Genomic DNA, 18920 nt, shown 5'->3' with positions numbered 1-18920 from the left:
TCTGGTATTCAGTAAGGATGTTAGTTACTACAGAGCATGTGACCCGAGGGTTACCCATATATATATGAGGAGATCATCTGAGTAGAGTGAGACCCTATCTTCCTCTCCTCAGGGCCACTTGAAGCCCACCCATTCCGGCGCGGCCATGAGCCTGATTGCTAATGGTTCTATGGCTAGTGTAAAAGGAGGGGGGAGAAGGGGCATCCCTTTCTGGTTCCCTGCCCCAACCTGAAGGCACTGGATGTGGACCCGTTCACTCTCACCACTGCTTCTGGTGAGTTATATAGTAGCTTGACCCATGCCATGTACCAAGGGCCGAACTCCATCCGATCCATGATATCCCAGAGAGAGGACTGACTCACTGAGTCAAAGGCTTTTTCAAAGTCCACCGCAAGCAGTGCGAGTGGGCCTGTTATTGCCGCCGATTGGTCGACAGCGAACTGGACCCTCCTCAGGTTCATGCGGGTAGATCTAGAAGGCATGAATCCGCATTGGTCTGGGTGGATTAAGGAGTGAATGGCCCCTAGCAGCCTGTCGGCCAAGACATCGGCAAGGACCTTGGCTTCCCCATTTATAATCCCTATGTCCTATGCTATCACTGTAATCCCAGCCCCCTGTCACTGTGTGTCCAGTTGTCGCTGCGCTCGCAACCATCGTGTTCCTGTGATATCGTTATGTATCCCAATGTATCACCCAATCCTCTCGTCCCCATATGTGCCCACCGTGCCCAGGTGTCATGTTGCACTCTGCTTTCTTGTCCACACGCAGCTAGACATCCGTATGCCCCTCTTGTCACCATAAGACCAACCCACTGTCACTGTGTGTCCCTGTGTTGATGTGTTCCCACCATCCTGTTCACGTGCCGGGTCTCCGGCGATTTAAGGATGAAACACCACTCTTATCACATCACTATGCCTACTCTCTTCTATTCCCCATCACACAACTAGAACACAGCTATATCCCTGATTAATTTGGCCTAGCTGTTCACATACGAACACTACATCATGAACACCCGATCACCCTAATGAAACACAGCTATCCCATGACACTCCGGCCTAGCTGCTCACAGAAGCATTCTTCAGGCCTAACGCAGCAAAACTTAGTCTGGATGTCCAACCACCAGACTGCAAACAGACACAACTATTATCTTCAACACCACACATAACGCTAGGATGCAGCTACCATGCGACAACTACACCAGCTGCACACATAACTGGTGCACCCACGCACCCTAAGACACCATCTATCTCTACTGACCTGAACTGCGGTTCAACCTACCAGCGCTTTGAGGTCATACCAATGATATATAGAGCGCTATATAAATGCCAAGTAACATAACTTAAGAGAAATCGGCCTGTAGGAGGCACATATTTCCGGTGGTTTGCTGGGTTTGGGGATCAGTACTATGGCCGCTTGTGCCATGTCACGGGGAGCTTCCACTCTTCCCGGGCTCGGCTAAGCATATAGTGCCTATGGGTTACGACCGAGCCCCCAAGCCTCTTCCAAGTCTCCACCGGGAACCAGTTGGGGCCCGGGCTCTTCCAGATGGAAGTTGCGACAGGGCCACAGCAATCTCTTCCTCTGTGATCTCTGCCTCTAGTGCTCCAATGTGTTGTTTCGGAGAGCCTGGGCACTATGATGGTATCCAGGAAGTGTGGACCTGGTGATCTGGGTTGTGTCGGCTGGTGGGCGTACAGGCTTTCGTAGAAGGCTGCGAATGTGTCTGTAATCTCGGTGTCATCTGTGAGCAGTGCTGCATCAGGCCCTTGTATAGCGCATAATACCCCTTGGTTTGGGCCTTGTCACCGTTCTCGTAAATCTGGCTACCTGGGCCCAGTGTGCTGCTCTGGAATTGTCTAGGGTCAGAATTCTCAGCATTTCCTGGGCCGTGAGCAACGATTCTGGGCGATTCTGTTCTATCTGCAAGAATCAACTCTTCCGCCCGTGCAGCCTGTTCCTCAGCCTTGGCAATATCTTGGATGTGCCGTTTGCGATGGGCCGACACCAGAGAAAGGGCCTCCCTGCAGAGAACTACTATGTATCCCTCCCATAGGGGGCTTCTTGCTGTGTTTTAGTGTTATGATCAGGGGCGATTGATCTGAAATAGCCCTGGCTAAGTAATTGGCCGTGTGTGCCATGTCTTGTGGAACAAAGAAATAGTCAATGTGGGATAGGGATTTGTGTACACCAGACATGAAGGAGAACTCAGAGTCAGAGGATTGTATTGTGCACCACGCATCCACCCATCCGAATGAAGAGGCAAAGGAGTGGAGTTTTGTTGGGTGGCCAGGGTTTCTGTTCCTGATGTGTGTTCTATCCATCGTGACTTTCATCACTTCGTTGAAATCCCCTCCTAACGCCCAGTAATCCACCTGCCTATCCAGCTATGCTACATGGAGGTCTGCAAGCAGTTTGTGCGTGAAACCCTTTTATGTATGAGGATCAGTGTCTCTCGGGACCCATTGCTAAATCCTGCTTGGTAGGCCGTGGTATAGTTCGATCTGCAAACCAATTTGCATTCGGTACCCTGGAGGTGAGTTTCAGTTAGGAGTACAATGTCCGGGGAATGCCTGTTTATGTATTGGAGTACTAGCCTACGCTTGATACTGGAGCCCAGCACTTGATACTGGAGCACAGCCCATTGACGTTCCACGTAAGAAGGGTTAGGTGTCCCTCATGTGCCATTGTCATCCCCGGTAATGTACGACCGATGTGAGTGGGTGAAGGCTCTCCATCGCGTCCCGCTCCTGCGGTCCCTGCTGAACCATGTATACGACCTTCTAATTGGAGCCGTGACCATGTGACCGTGTAAAGCAACCAAAACAAAATCAACAACAAGTTAAACCCTCCTCTCCAGACGTGTCTTTGAACCCTTTTTCTCCAGTAAATCTTGCCATCTAGAGAATGGCGTCTCTGTCACGGAAGTTCATCAGTTTGCCAATTATTGTTCGTGGTGGTGAACCTGGAACTGGGTGTCCGGTTGGGACACTGCGGGCACGCTCGATGGAGAAGAATTTAGAGAGTTTTCTTAGGGGCGAATACCTCGGCCAGCCAGTCTTTCATGATGAGTTCGACGCTGGGCCCCTCTTCCTTTTCCGTAATCCGGATGTTGCTTCGTCTTGCCCGACCCTCAGTATCCTCAGCTCTGTTTTCAAGTTGGGACACCTTTTGAGTGATGGAAGCCAGGTGCTTCTCCATTTGCCTCAATGTATCCTCCGTGCTTGAGATCCGTTCTTCCGTCTCCCCCACTTTCGAGGATAAGTTGCGGAGGTCTTGATGTAAGAACGAAAACTCTGCAGATGGGCCACCTATTTGACCTTCCAGTGACGACCTCGACTCCCCGATACCTTTCATGACATCAGTGAGAGAGATGAGAGGGTCTTCCGCCGTTGCCTCGCCACCCTCTGGGGCCTGGGCAGGGGTTCCCTGGTGGGGACCAACTGTGTATAGATCCATTTTTCTTCGAAGAGTCTGTCGTTTAGTCTTGTCCTTGCCCATAGCTCCTCTCTGACAGTCCGAAGGAGGGCATTCGTTCCACCTGTCAGACCTGTCTTTCGTAGATGGAGTGTATTTGGGCCCTTGGTGGCCCTGTGTCGGAGACAGGCTTGCCCTGGGCAGTTAGTGGGGTTGTGCGGGTGCCTATGAGTGCATTGCTGGAATGGTGGGGGGAGAGTCAGAGGGTCGGTATCAGGGTCAGATCTTTTTCCCCTTTGCTTGCGCCCAGTGGTGCCTTTTAATAAGGGACCGTCTGCCGAGGGGGCCTGGAGTGGCAGCGGTGCCAGGGGGTCTCTTTGGGCTGTGGCCGCCCAGGCAGGCGTCTGTGCAATCACGTCCTCAGTGGCGACCTCAAAGGCGTATATCCGTGCTGCCTTATTGCTGGGGTCTGCACGTGTGGAGTACACCGATTGCCCCTTGTTCCGTTGAGTTGCGTCCCCGCTGTTTCCTCGCTTGACCCAGCGTTAGGGTTGGGCAGTTATCCACTGCACTTGTCCACTTCTCCCTCTTATTATGGCCTTTAGTCGTGTGCCCGTTCCCCGTCTTTATAGCGTTTGCATGTCCCCTATGTAGTTGGCTGCTGTCGGGAGAAAGGGGGAAGGGCGTCGTCGCCGGGCCACTGTCCTCTCATATTTATTAGCCAGATGCGGCAGGGTTTGTGGATGGCGTCTCTCACTCTGAGGCGCAGCACTTTGTGGGCTTCCCATTGTGGTGTCGGGTGCTTGCAGGGTATTCATGGGTCGCGGATTCCAGGTGCAGCGAAATCCTTCAGGGCGGGCGGGCCGCGTCGTCCTCCCCTTTGGCCGGCTCCCTGCCCCCTGTACTCCCAAACGCTGCACTGCAGGCCAGTGGGGGAGGGAGCCCGCATTGTGGGCAGTCGTTGCTTGCATAGTGCAGCGCTTCTCCCGCCCCAGACACCCGTGCAGGCGGGAGAAGCGCTGCAGGTCACGGGGCCGGACCTGCAGATTGTCTCCGATATTTATGTGCGCCGCCCTTCCTGCTACGGTGACCTGCGTGGTCTGCAGTTCTCCCAGTGGATGGTATGCGGGTCTCTGGCTGGGCTCACCGGGTGTCCGGTGCACCAGATGCAGGCAGAATTGCTGCATGTCTACGGGCCTCCCTCAGGTGCCAAGATGGCGGCTCACGGTCTTTGAGGGGTTGCCAGTCCGTTAATCGGTTTGTCTGCACCGATTTGGATCAAAGTTGTGGCCAGACCGCTGAGGTATTCCACTGCGTTTGGATACCGGTAGCTCTGTGTTCTGACTCCGGAGAAACAGGATTAGTGTGTACGATATTGGCGGCTGCCGGGAGCGGGTTCGTTTATCTCCTCATCCACCGCTCGCGCATGCGCACTTAAAGAAAATAGTTTAACACTTTTCTTGGTGACACTTTAATTCTCTGCAAAGGTTTGGTCAGCTGATACTTGTGCTGGCCTGGTGAGTAAAAATGCCCCATGATCAGTTCTTAAAACTGAAATGTTTAGCACATACTGTGAAAAACAATGGCTTGTTAAATGAGCCATCACTTAAAAGGCTGTCAATACAAAGAATGAGGGGCACGGGGTGTATGACTACAGAGCATCTCACATGCTGCGTTTGGAATATGTCTTCCTTTGCTAGCATATTCCGAACGTATTACAGTCATTCCCAAATTGGCAGAGAGCAGCCAGCCGCACATCTCAGAGGAGCACCCACCAACACAGCAGGGTGCTTAATCTGTTGTTTAGCAAGCTCCGAGTCAGCTTTCTTGGTGGGTCCCTTAATGCGCCCAACTACTGACTACTGAGCTATTTAGCTCTGCGCCCCAGGACAAGACACGGGGCTGGTTAGCTGTTCTTTAGTTTAGAGGTAATCCTATCGACGTCACACGCTGGATGAAAACCAATGAACTGTTTATTAAAACACGTTTTCACTAACCGGAGGAATGTGCCTGCTGCTTGGGAAGAACTGAAACCTGAGCAGTATTACGATTTGTCATTGTTCTCCAATCAGAACTGACTGCACTCTGTTCATTGGCTCAGTAGCCAATGAGGAACACGCTTACATTTGGACTGACTTTTGCTCGGGTTTTCTTAGGCTGGAGTCCACTGGCTTTCTGACTCAGTGACGTATGCTCACGGGCACCTAGAGCAGCATTTGCACACGTCAAAGGACAGTCACGCTGACCGTGACCGAGGGTGGCAGACCTCCTCTAGCAGCTTGTTATACATATCTGCCCACGCAAGGAAACAATGCTTCTGCCGTTAAGAAATGTTTTCACCAAGAGCCTTATCTGCCACAGGGCATTCTCTGCTTCTCAGCAAAACTTCAACAGTGGAAAAAAGGTAGAGTTTCTGTGATTATTGTGTAGAGCATTGGCGACCGATAAAAGGTCACCTGGTGCTTTGCTTCCTGCTTGTCGCACAAGCGCGCAGCGTGCAGTGTTTGTCAACCCGTAAGTCATTAAAGCCTGCTGGAGTAAAGCAATAGACATATGTATAAAGGTAATGGCCCTGATTGTTAGCTAGTTGCTGCCATATCAGTAGGCAATGGAGTGGCACTGGCAACATTCCAAATGCAGAGTCGTGTGTAGGTTCAAACATAATATGCCGTCATAGTCTCGTATAGTGAGGTACTCTCCATCGCCTCCCACATGTCTCAAAATAGCTTCACGTACAAAGAGGATCCTACCTTCATATCATATGCCATATGCAGTTGGTTATTAGGTACGCGTAGGGATGTATGTTAAGCCTGAGCCAAAAATGCTGCTATTGCATCTTCCGGTAAAACAATGTTATGTTTGGAACAGTGTATCGATGCCAACTTCTCACAGGTTCGAAGGTCACGTATGCGTTGCTCACACTCCCATGGCACTGCACTGCAAAGATGTGCAACTTGCTGTGTGCCAACTCGATACACGTGTATGTATAGCTGGCCTGCTGTAATTTCTTGCGTTATGTGCTACTATTAATTTTCCTGACAGAAACGGTGGTTAGCTGGGCTGCTTGATGCTGCGAGGATCCCCTCCTTGATTAGTTTTGTAGAGGTAGCCGTGTGGTTCCTTTCTTGCTGCACCCCGAATTAGTGTTGCTACTTTCCTGCATTTCGTCCAGACTGGCTGTATTTTTCCAGCTTTATCCATGTGAGGAATTGCCAACAGGCCTTTTCAGATTATTCTTAAATAACATGATGCAGGTAATTCCATCTCTGAAGGGGAAATCTGCTGATCAGATTCCCCTTTCTTAAGCTCCCTACCAACAGTATAGGGTATATCTGTGTCCAGTGCATCAGTATCCTGTCGCAGCACCTGGTCTACCAGTGGCACAAAGCAGGTTCAGAGGTCCCAGGTACTGTTTTAACAGCCGCAGTGACAGCCAAGTCTCTGCTGCACAGGGGTTACATTTAAAATATGCACCTTGTCCCAAAAACGGCATTACTATGTGGATCCTGGCCTGGTGGCACAATAAACTGTAAATCTAAGCCACACCTTAGTCTTGCTATGGTGGTTAGCATCTCTCATGGTTATCCCCACCACATTAAACACATGTGTTGGTCCTGTGGCCCCAGTTCAGCAGTGGAAGGGTTACGTATATTCGCTTCAGACAACGCTCTCCCCTGCCCACCGACAGGACTATAACCCTGCGTGGTAAGACCCCTTCCCCAGAGACAGCCACTCCACAGGAAGCTGGGCTGGGAAACCGGAAAAAGGGCACATCCATTCACCAAGGGCTAAGCCTCCCACCAGAGTGCTGCATATCTAAAGGCCTTTGATTCCAGTGCGAAACTAAGAGGGCAGGATGAGTGTAGCCAGAGAGTGAAACATGCGGTTTTGGGAGGGTTCTGCCATTCTCTCTTCCTCTTTGCCCTTTCTTTCCCCTCTACTTCCTGTAGCACAAAGCGTTTTGAGTGTGATGTCAGGAGACCAAAGTCCAATCCTTTGAAGAGCAGGGATTGGACCCATAAAGCACCCCTAATTTAGTCCAATCATCTGTGGACTTTTGCCTTTAAAATGAGGCTTCTTGCACTACGTCTTTGGATCATCCTTTGGACTCCAATCCTGAAAGATTTCGTTGGACCCTGCTGGTAGAGCAGTCCTTTCCAGAGTCCTCCAGTTGTGAGGTGATGGCATGTGTTTAAGGCAGAGGCAAGCTCTGTCCCCTAATCATCCCCAGGGACAATTGGAGGTGACATCTGCTCCCCTGTGTTTGGGAGCCTGAGAAGGGACTAAACTTGGCCCTTGAGTTCCTGGAGTAGGACTTTCAGCAGCCAGAACAGCCTAGATCTCTGTTTACAATGTAGACCCGTTCCAAACCATTACTCAAGTGTGTTCAACACCAAGCGAACTATTGGGACCCTTTGACGCTGCCTTTGGTGTTCGTTATTCTTCGAACCGCTGTTGCCTGTTCGAATCCATTTGTCACTGACGGCAGCTGAAGCGCATCGTTGCCTCGTCTTGAACCAACAAGTTACTGCTCCCTTACATTGCTCAATTCTATGACCGAAGCACCAGCTTGGTCACCGTTGTGCCTGTAAGTCGATCGACCCAACCCTGGTGTCTCCCAAACAGCAGCATCTGAGCTCCATCCTGGTACCAGCTCACTGCTGTGGAACTGCTAAACATGGGGACTGCTTGATCCACACAGTGCACGCAAGTGGGCTATTCGATACCACAGCCACCTTCCGTTCGACAACAGCTTGCTGCAGGACCACTGCGCCTGCCCCATCTTCGCACTGTAAAGAATCTGCAATTGATGCTGAGAAGCCTGGTTCGACACTGCTGAACCACCAAGATCTTTGCAAAGTTAATATTGACTAATATCTGCCCCTCCTGGTCCATCTTTGGGCTCTAGAGACTGGATAGGTCATTTTGATACCTTTTGCAACCTCCAGTACATATTGTCTGAACTATGTGGTCTTTTATGGCCTTTTCTCTCCCGGTCTCATGGCCCAAAGTGCTGCCTCTATTCAATGTCTGCATATTTGTATTTGTTTATTATTTGTATCTCGCACCAAACCCTGAGGTAACTGGGCGCTTGAGAAACTTAAGGTTACAGTCATAGATAAGGTCAGGTCAGGCAAACAGATTATCATCAACAAAGGGCCCTGGTTACAGGTGGGTCAAGTAATAAGATACAAAGCAGAATGTACAGTGGTGAGCTGCAGAGGCTGGGCCCAGGCATCTCAGGTGATGGGCCGGATGGTGTATATAGATATTCTGTGTTATGATAGTTTAGGTTCTTTCTACAGGCCTTTTACTGTATTTTCTAGTTGGTTATTATTGTACCTGGTGTTATTGATTAAAGGATATATTTTTTTTTTATAGATCCTTGATTGGACATTCCTTTATTCTGGACTGGTACTTTGCTGTTTGGGATGCTACTGAACCACTTTCACACCCCTCTTGAGAGTATATCTTTCCCTCTGCTTCCATTTGCACAAAAGACAAAGGAGGTATACCTCTTGACTGTGCCTGTGTTGGCTCTTGGCAGAAGTGTGAGGGTTGAGTGGTTGCTTTAACCTCTAATTATCCTTGTACTCCTGCAGGGCAGAAGTCAGTTTGTCACAATCCGGTTGACATACCAGAAATTTGAATTTTATCTCTCTCCTTGGATAGCAGTCTTGTGTTTCGAGACTCAGAAGGGCGTAGCAAGAGTGGCCTTTGGTGTTTTAAGATGTGTGTCAAAGTTGAATGGGCTGCCTGCAGTGTTCTTGGGAGCTGCGACTAGGCAGTCCTGAATGGAATCAGAGCAAGATCACCTTCAGTGACCATTTCATGTGCAAAAGCCATGGCTAGTGGCTGGGTAGTGTTGTACAATATATAGTGGGCACAGCCAAGTTAAGACGGCTCAGAGTTTCCCAATGTGCTGAATTTCTAGGATTTTGGTGCATAAAGTTTAGTCACCTTACCTGCACTTCAACTAAAGTTTTTCTTCCAGTTATGCTAATTAAGGTATCACTTCATTTTCTTCTGGATCAACATTTTATATATATTGGTGAAAAAAAACCTGGTTAAGAGAGAGTTAAGGTGATCAGAATTAATGCAACAAAACCCCTGAATAAAGTAATCTCATTTCAAATAAAGTAATCTCATTAAATATGTGCCCCCTGTTACTCAGCATATGACATTACTGATGACCTCACTAATTACATCATACATGACATGGGTGATGAGATAAATAATTACATCAAATGTGACATTACTGGTTACATTATTACTGGGACATTACTGATTTTTTTTTTTTTTTTTATTGACCTCTTTTGATACATATTATATTACACTTAACAATAATGACCTGCAACAATGCACTGATATAGAAGTATATGATCACGTGTGGCACATTCATTTGTAATACTTATCAATGTATAAACTAATATGTAATGTACAAATGGTTTGAATTTCATGCATTAGTAAACAATTACAATACTTCATTGCAGGGAAAGTACCTTATTTTTCAGCTATTTCAAACCTAATATAAAGAGTATATGCAGCAGTAAAGAAAAATGATAGAATCATGTTAGTACGTTTCATGAAAATAGTCTGCTCATATTTTAAATTTATGATTCTCCTCACTGTAACATCTTTACATGGACATATTTTTATATATGACTTTTTTATAACAAATAATCACATACAAAAGGAAGTATGCGCCTGTGTGTATTGTGATCAGCCCTACAGATAAGGTGCGTATGAGGCCTTTTTACTCACAGAAATCTTGTCAATACGGCCTTTTTTAATTATTCCTTGCTTACACAGGCTATTTATAGCAGCACCCCCCCTAAATCCTGGAGACAAGCTGGCCAGCAGCAGCTTGCAAACCCACTCTTTACTTTAGCAATCAACACAGTTCCTTGAAAGAAGCAACTCTGAGCCCTGTTCTATATTTTTTGTAATCCTCTGTTAATTCTAAGAAGATAATACTTTCTTAGTAATGTAGAAGGGAATTTGTGTTTTGTTCACTTTGTTCAACTGTCTGCATTTTGTAGGTTACAGTGTTATTGAAGCATTTTGAATCATGACCATGCTTTCACATTGCTTTAGAACATGTAGTATTGTGTAAAATGAAAATGGTCTTAAACTAGCGCTGCATTTCTGCTTCATTTTCCTCTGTTTTGATCAGCTTTAATGGAGCCAGCGCAGTTGCAGCATCCTGGGCATTTCATACTTGGTTTTCTTTTCATCACAGAAGCACATCAATTGCCTTTGATGTCTCGAAGTTTTAGAAGAGCCTCCCAGCAATTAGTTGTTTGGCATTTGTGAGAAGGAAAAGAGTTCTCTGTGAAGATGTTTGTCTTAAGATTGTATGTGTCCATGTGCATGCATGAAAGGGCACTATACATAGTTTGTTGTCTTGGAGAGCAAGAAGTAGGTGGGCATGTAGTCTGAACTTTACTTTATCTCCCTTTCTGACCACCCGCCCAACGCAAGCGGGTATAATGGATGCAGGTAGAAGCAGTGTTGTATATATTTTCAGTGGCACAGATTGTACAGGTACCTCTGAACAGGACTGCTATATATTCAGGCAAAGTTACCTAATTTATCAGCAGAGCTGCCATACACATGTCATGGCACAGTGCCAATTCACAGCAGGACTGATTGCATCATGCCCACATTTCTTAGCAGGACTACTATGTTTTGGGATAGTACCTGAATTTCTTAAAAGAGCTACTTTAATGACAAAGCATGAACATGTGTTGGTATGCTCTGCACTGAGCTGATATTCTGAGCAAGAACAGTGTCTTAGCTCTTCCCACCAGTTTCACTACAAAATTCCTGAATCCCATTACTGCAATGTAGAAAACCTTGCATGGAAAAGAATGTCCCTGAAGGATAGATGGGGAGGGGTGTTGGGTAGGGTTATTTTATAAAGTGGGTGGGTGAGAAGGGGGTGTGCTGTGAGTGGTCTCCCCCTGCTTTAAAAATACAGAAAATGTATTTTACATGTGGGATTTTCGACCTTGCAGTAAAAAATGTGGTATTTTCATGTAGATTCCTCCCACCACCCTCATGAGCTGGTGTGATGCACACTGGCAGAGAGTGTGAGAAGATGGCCATGCTGTCCTATACTTCAATCCCTTCTACTCCGCCTTGTGCTTTTCAAAACTTCTGCTTCTCCCATGTCACATTATGAGTCGCACTACCAAAAATCCACCACATTTCAAAGCCTTGTTATGAATCTGCTGACTCATGTAGGATAGTCCAAACAGGCTGAGACATTTTGACAAGCCAGTTATGTAAGGCAAGCCTCACATGGAACTGCCAGTACCCCAACCCTATGTGCCTTTCCAAGTCAACAGCCTGTTGGTAAAGGTAACTCAGTTGGTCAATAACCCTGCTGCAGAGATCATTGTGTAACCTAGTTCAAATCCTGTTGCTAGGTGAGCTAATGTGTTTGCATCAGAGTTATGTGTTTAAGATGCAGGTAACATTCAATTGTAACAGAGCTGACTTAGCTTTCGACTTATCAAAAGGACTACTAAATGTTCAGTGATTTAGAACGCCAACCTCATCGGGATCATACAATTACTGTTCCTTTTTTACGGCGACCACTGAAAATGTTATTTTATTTCGACACCATATATATGTGGGGGATGGGTACAGTATATAATGAATGTAGGGGGTAGCAGAGGGATCCGGGGGGGGGGGGAGGTCTCCCCCTGCATATATATGGGGTGAAAAGGGTGTTGAATACTTTTTTTTTTTTTTAAATCATAATTTTTGGTGGTTGCAGTAAAAATTGCACAGAGATCACATATATCCCCTCTCATCACGCCTGTAATGGCTTGGAACACACACATTTCATCATGCTGCTATACTTGTAATGGTTCAGAGCAGACACATTCAATAAGGGCTGCTATACCTGTAATGGCTCAGAAGACGCACATCCCATGAGGGCTGCTAAACTTGTAATAGCAGACACACATGTAATGGCTCAGAACACACATCTCATCTGGGCTCTTATACTTTCAATGGCATACAGTGCTGGTAAAGCATCTGCATTCAAGCAAGTACTGCATCCGGTGAGACACACCTCTAACTCTATAATTCCCAGCCTAATGGCCCAAAGAAGGTTTGCACACATATAAAAAAAAAAAAGAGCACCAATGGTAAAGCTGCACTGGATTTGTAAATGGAAAGGCATTTTCAGCTTTTTAAATATTTATTAGTGCTATGCCAAAAGACAAAAAGGAGAGAAAGAGCAACTCTGAACCTAAGTAATACAGCAAAACAAAGTGAGGGACGAGGAGAGAGGCTGCGAGAAAAAAGAACGTATTAGACAATCCAAAACAGGAATTCGAGCAACAGGAATAGAGAGACCAATGAGCTACATAAGAGAGCAACAAAGAAAGTGAGAAGGGAAATGGAGGAAAATAATAGGACACACACAATAAGAGTGAGGGATAGAAGCAGAGCAAAAAAGACATATAGAGACAGTAAAATAAGAAAACAGATACACAGCAGACGGGGAGATCAGGAAATAGAAAATCCAGATTAGAGAAAGGCAGGTCAATAACATAAGAGGCAGTGCAAAAAGGATGATCAAAAGGAGTAGCAACCACAACAGAGAAAATGAAAAACAGATATAGCCAGAGTAATGATATGAGAGAGGAAGAGGAGTTATATCGACCGATACAGAGCAATGTAGGCAGGAAACAGCAATAATAGAATGCAGAGATGGGAGAGGAATAGAGCAACAGACCTCAAAACGTGGCATAGCAAGAGTGAGAGGCAGAACATCAGAAAGTGAGAAACCGGGGCAACAGAGTAGCAAAGGGAAGGAGGGATGGAGCACAAACATGGAGTGGCTGTCGAGCAGGCAGTGCCAGGCAGCAACAGTAGGCCCGAGAGGCAGAGAAGTGATGCTGGTAGAGTGAGCGACTTGATTTATGATGTAACCAGCTGCCATCTGTAGTAGTTAACATATTTTTGGTGTGAAAGTATAATGAAGTTGAAGTTGGGTGGGACGCATCGACAAGTTGTTTGTCACTAATGTTTTCGAACACAGTTTTAATTTTACTCACAAATTGGGTAGTTGTCAAACACTTTTATTACTCTCTTGCGAAGGAACAAACTCATTTTTACTCTCTTGAAATTGGATTTACTCTACAATACTAAAAACTGGGAGTAAAATACTGTCACGCAAATATCCTATCTGGAGCACTGATTGTGATTAATATATAATCTAAGAATTCGAAGTTTGGTTAATATGAAGAAAAATAAGTTAATTTTGCCACATAATTGTATACCACACATTGCATTTAAAGAAACGAAGGCAGAATACATTGTACTGTATAAGTATGAAATATGTACACATGTCATATTTCAAAATGTAATCAAATCATTGATGTCATTGTTGTCATATGCTGCGCAACTGGGGAGCATAGTTATGGTGCCATTCCCGACTGCTTGTCTACCTTTAACCACCTATCAAGGATTTTTGCAACCTATTGATCATGCGCATGTGAAATGAGTCAATAACTAGCGCACTATTTTGTTTGTGTGCTGTGGGGCAGCCCCTGTGCACTCAACGTAGCAGCAGATCAACCATTCTACATATACCCAAGTGCTGCAGAACGGAGCCCAACCTCATGATCTCCACTAGGCATTGTTAAGGTGGACTTGCTCGAAATGCTATTGCTGAATTTCAGGGGTTGTTGCGTTAAATCTGATCACCTTCAGGATGTATACTAATTGACCTTTTCACAATTGACTTCGGGAGAATGGACCTAATTTAAAAGGTTTAATTAGGACATATATGCGGAGGGAAACCCCCCGCAACCCTCCACCCAATCCAAAAAAACCACCCCAACACCCTTATATTTATAATCCAAAACCAACCCAATACATATAAAATAATATAAAGGTCAATTGTGCAGATGGTCAATTAGGACCACTATAATTAGGTCAATTAGGACAAAAGGTCAATTGTAAAAGGTCGATTTGGGTAATAACCACCTTCACACTCTCCTAACTAAAGTTTTTTCACTGAATGCCAAGGGCTTTGTTATACTATAGTTTCCTTGGTGCCCACTAGCGCATGGCCATTTTCTACGGCCTTTGGCCATGGACACTGTACATGTTGCACCAATACGTTAATTTGGGGCCCACTAGCCACCTTCGGCTCAGATGCTCATCGCACCCTGCCTAGAAGATGTGATTGCTGCAGGTGTAAAATTACTTACTTTTAAATTTTACTCTCTCCCTTAACCCTCTTAACAAATGGTTTTTCACTGAATTTCAAGGGTTTTGCTACACCTTAATTTCCTCAGGGCCCACTAGCCATGGCCTTCTGCTTCTGTCACTGTACTTGTTGTACCAATAGTTTTCTTTTGGGGACCAACTAGCCATGGCCTTAGCCATGGCCAGTGGCCACGTTCGAACATGTTGCATAGTTTCTTCAGGTTTCGCTAGCTCTGGCCTTCAATCGTGGCCTCTGTACCTGTTGCACCAATATCTATCTTTTGGGCCTATTAGCCATGGCTAACACCCATTGTCCCTTGCCTTGGTAGAAGTAAGCACTGCAGATGTTAAACCTTCTTATTTTCTTTTTTTTTTAACTTCTTATTCTGTGATCATTTCCAACAGCAGAAATACCTTCTGTAGAGTGGCGGTTCACTGATTCCCGGGAATAATTGCTCAGAATTAAAGTCTTCCACGTCCTCACAGGCACTCAACATATTCCTCCTTTTTCCAAGTCCTCTGACTCCTCAATTGCTTTTTCCCTCTTCCGTTACCCCCATCAGTCATCGCTTTGTGTGACACCTATTTGTTTCTGAGCGCGTCTTGTGGTGATGCCGCTGTAATCTCGTGAGATTCACACGGTCTTCCCCTGATAACTGGCTCCCCAAACCACCCACAAATCCCCAACTTGACATGGTGTCCTCTTTCTCACTTCTAACCTCTAGCCTGATGTGATTGCTATTGGTATTTATATAGAGACTACGGCCAGGCCATCTAAGCGCTGTCGTACAAATCAGTGTTCCCCTATTAGTGACTACATAAACAGTTTTGAGTCTCTTTCTGGTGTTGATTACGTTATTGGACACATTGAGGGCGTGGGCGAGCTCATTCCAAAGTTTGGTCCAAATATACCCAGGGGTTTTCACTCTACGGCTGTTCAAAAACTACACCTTTTTCTCTAATGGAAAACGAATGGGAGTAGGCTGAAAACTGCATTTGTATGTTTTCTTTATTTTTTTTTTTTTTTTATTTCTTGATGAATTGGTCACAAAATATCCAGTTTGGCCGGGCCCTTGACATTTATACAATTTTATCCAAATCCACCCAGCAAGTCAAAAGTTATTAGCAATAGAATTCTGATGAAAAAATTGCTGCTTTTTCATTTCTGAAAAGTCTCTTGGCCCCTCTGCTGCAATGCCCCATGGGAGACATAGCTATAGTTTTGGAAGTAGGGGGCACCTGCTTCTCCGTCAAATATTTTAACAATGACTGGGTGGAATAACCCCAAGCCCCTCCCGGAAATTAGAGCTTTATTCCCAAGCTGCTTCATACCTGGTTCAATTCAGTCTAGTGGTTTTTGCTGTGCGCTGCACATAAATGTGGACTTTTTTCTCTAGGGGAAAATGAATGGGTACTAGGCCGAAACAGCATATTTTTGTATTGATGATTATAATGTATTGTTTTTTTTTTTTTTTTTAAATCAATCTTTCCCAAAATGTTCCAGTCCGGGGGCCGGGACAAACATTTGTTTTCAAAATATCAGCCAAATCTGTCATGCAAGTAAAAAGTTATTAGCAATTCAATTTATGGTTTTCCTGTGCATCTTGATACTCACCTTAACTATAGTGCGGCCACTGCACTATAATAGGTTATAGTGCTTCGGTCGCCGAACTATAGTTGAGTACCAAGATGCATAGGAAACCCGAAAAATGTATTTATATTAACTTTTGACTCTCGACAGATTTGTTGAAAATGTGCAGATAACATTTTACTCACGACCCACCCCCAAATTGGAAATTCTGGTAAAGATCTGTTAAGAAATACAGAAGTTATTAAGAAAACAAAAAAACCACAGTTTCGGCCTAGTCCTTTAGTTTCCCATAGAGAAAAAAGTGAAAACCTCTGTGAGGCAACATTTGGAAAACAATCCTCGTTCTCCGCCCAAGCGCCAATTATCTGTAACTCCCTACCCCTACACATTCGCAATACTGAAAATCACCTGAAATTCAGGCCCTAAGAACCTGGCTTTTACCAACATCCTCTTGAACCCTCCCTCCCCCCTATCTAAATTACATTGCTGAACCCAACATTCCTACACACCAATTACAGCACAGATGCAGGCAGAATTTGCAGTGGCTCACCTTGACAAACTATCGCCCCCATGCACATTAACACTCCTATCCGATAAATACTGCTGCAGGGAAGCCAGCAGCATTCGCTGAGGCACACAGCAATAAACCTCACTCGCCCTCGCTGCACAGACTTACGCTCTAATGAGACCACGAACAATGAGACCATGCTGTCCACATTGGAAAAAGAAATAGAAACGCTGCAGCTTAACTCCATTAAAGCATACAGTACGTATACCTTACACCACCTCTGTAAACACAGGCCGCTGGCACGGCCAAACATCCATGCACCATAGAATGCAGCTATGGCTATGCCATTCCAGTCTAGCAGCGCATATAGCCATCAACACTGAAACCCCCTGACGTTCCTCAACAACTCTATGCCACTAGCATACAGCGACTACCAACGAAAAGAACATTCGGTATAGCTGGGTACACATTGAATCTTCAACATTAGCATTCTATCCTAAACCACCAACAGCGCCCATCCACGTGCCTGACCTTTGGGCCGTTGAGCGGAGCCTAGCCAGCCACAAGTCCTAAGCTGGTGAAAATGCACACAAGCATCTCTTAATGTAAACTCTTAGAACCTCCACCACATTGGAATGCCCTTGGTGACCACAGTCAATCACAAATGTTCATTGAGGCCATACAAATGGGGAACTAGTGCTATATAAATAACCCAATACAATACTTCCCATTAGTTACTGTATCCTTAAGATACAAATTAGGACTTAATTCCTTAAAATCACATCTATCGTGGAAAATACTAACATAATGTAGGCTTACATGGTCTACTAATGTACAGTCTCTTTCATATAGATATAGCAGCTGAGCTTCAAGGTAAGACCTCCAAATTCTTACAAGACCTGTTTAATCAAGTGAACCAACTGCTAGTGCAATGCGATCGATCAATAGACAATTTAATCCGAAACCCTACTGGTGTCAAACGTGCCTTGATAAAGTGTGATTAGATATCGACAATAGTTCAGATGTGTGATTCATCAACATCCTGCTCATTGTCCACCTTTTGATAAGCCATGTGGCTATATAACAAACTATCTCGCCTGTTTTCCTAGTTCTTACATGAGAACCAAATTCTTTAGAGGTCTTCTTAATCTAATTAAAACAGGCGAGATTGAATCGATAAGTGACCACAAAATTTCTAAATCGCCGTTCTGCCTTCTATTCTTCCCTCTGGCCTGACTCTCTCTGCAGGGCACACGCGGGATGTTGTGATCCCCTCTGACCTCCCTCTCTCCTGGAGTGATCACTATCTCCTTTCCTCCTTTCTCTCCCTCTCTACCCCTCAGGCCAAGCCAACTCCAACACTGCCACCTACCTTCTCGGTCATCCGACCCATGAAGCGTGTGTCATTTGAGGCTTTCGCCGCCACTTTCTCTCCACCCTCCTCCTACTCCCGGCTGACTCGCATCCTGGCGCGGCCCTTTCCATGCTCTACTCTTCGATCTCTGATACTCTTCATGTTCTTGCCCGTGTCATGAGGATCCACTTGAAGCCCCAAGCCAAGTGCAACTCTTGGCATGACTTCGACCTTGCTACCCTTAAACGTGAGTGTAGGGTGGCATAGAGTAAATGGCAGGCCTCTTGTACATCCTCTGACAAACTGGCCTGCTCCAAAGGCAATACCGACTCCTTGTCCGAACTAAGAGAGCCCACATCCAAGCCTGTGTCTCAGCGGCATCTAACAACTCGGCCAAACTCTTGAAAATGTGCAAGGAGCTGGCTAACACTGCTGCAGTCTCTACCTCTCCTTGCCTCCGAGGCGCTTTGCACGGCCCTTGCCTCTCATTTAATCTAAAAAAAAAACAGGACATCCTGTTGTCCCTCCTCCCCTTCCCCCTTCACTCTCCGCTACCTCTGGCCCTCCTGCAGCCACCCCCTTCCCTCCTTCTCTTCCTTTCCTCTGTTCCTCACTGACGAGATTTCCAGACAAGTCTGATCTATGAAAATCTTGTCAAAACAGGTTCTTCCCTTTTCGTCCAAAACCATCAAGGACCACATTGACACCTTTGCTCCTGCTCTGGCTGACTTCTGCAACCTCTCCTATGCCCCTGGATCCTTCCCCCTCCCCTCTTAAGTACTCTCTTGTGCACCCTCTTCTCAAGAAACCCACAG

The 18920-nt window shown here is 45.9% G+C and overlaps 1 protein-coding gene across 1 annotated transcript in view; it reads left to right on the top strand.

Annotated features, from left to right (window-relative positions):
• Positions 1 to 5561: 5561 nt before the first annotated feature.
• The window catches only part of LAP3 (leucine aminopeptidase 3), a 518160-nt gene continuing 504801 nt past the window's right edge, over positions 5562 to 18920 (top strand). The window contains exon 1 of the mRNA XM_069631910.1: positions 5562 to 5818. Coding sequence (XP_069488011.1) covers positions 5726 to 5818 — 93 coding nt within the window. The 5' untranslated portion in view covers positions 5562 to 5725. The remainder of the gene's footprint in view (positions 5819 to 18920) is intronic.

Source organism: Ambystoma mexicanum, chromosome 6q (genome assembly GCF_040938575.1).
Source record: "Ambystoma mexicanum isolate Mex_15411 chromosome 6q, UKY_AmexF1_1, whole genome shotgun sequence".
Lineage (NCBI taxonomy): Eukaryota > Metazoa > Chordata > Amphibia > Caudata > Ambystomatidae > Ambystoma > Ambystoma mexicanum.
The sequence above is the reverse complement of the archived record's forward strand: the minus strand, read 5'-3'. Positions and strand labels throughout refer to the sequence as shown.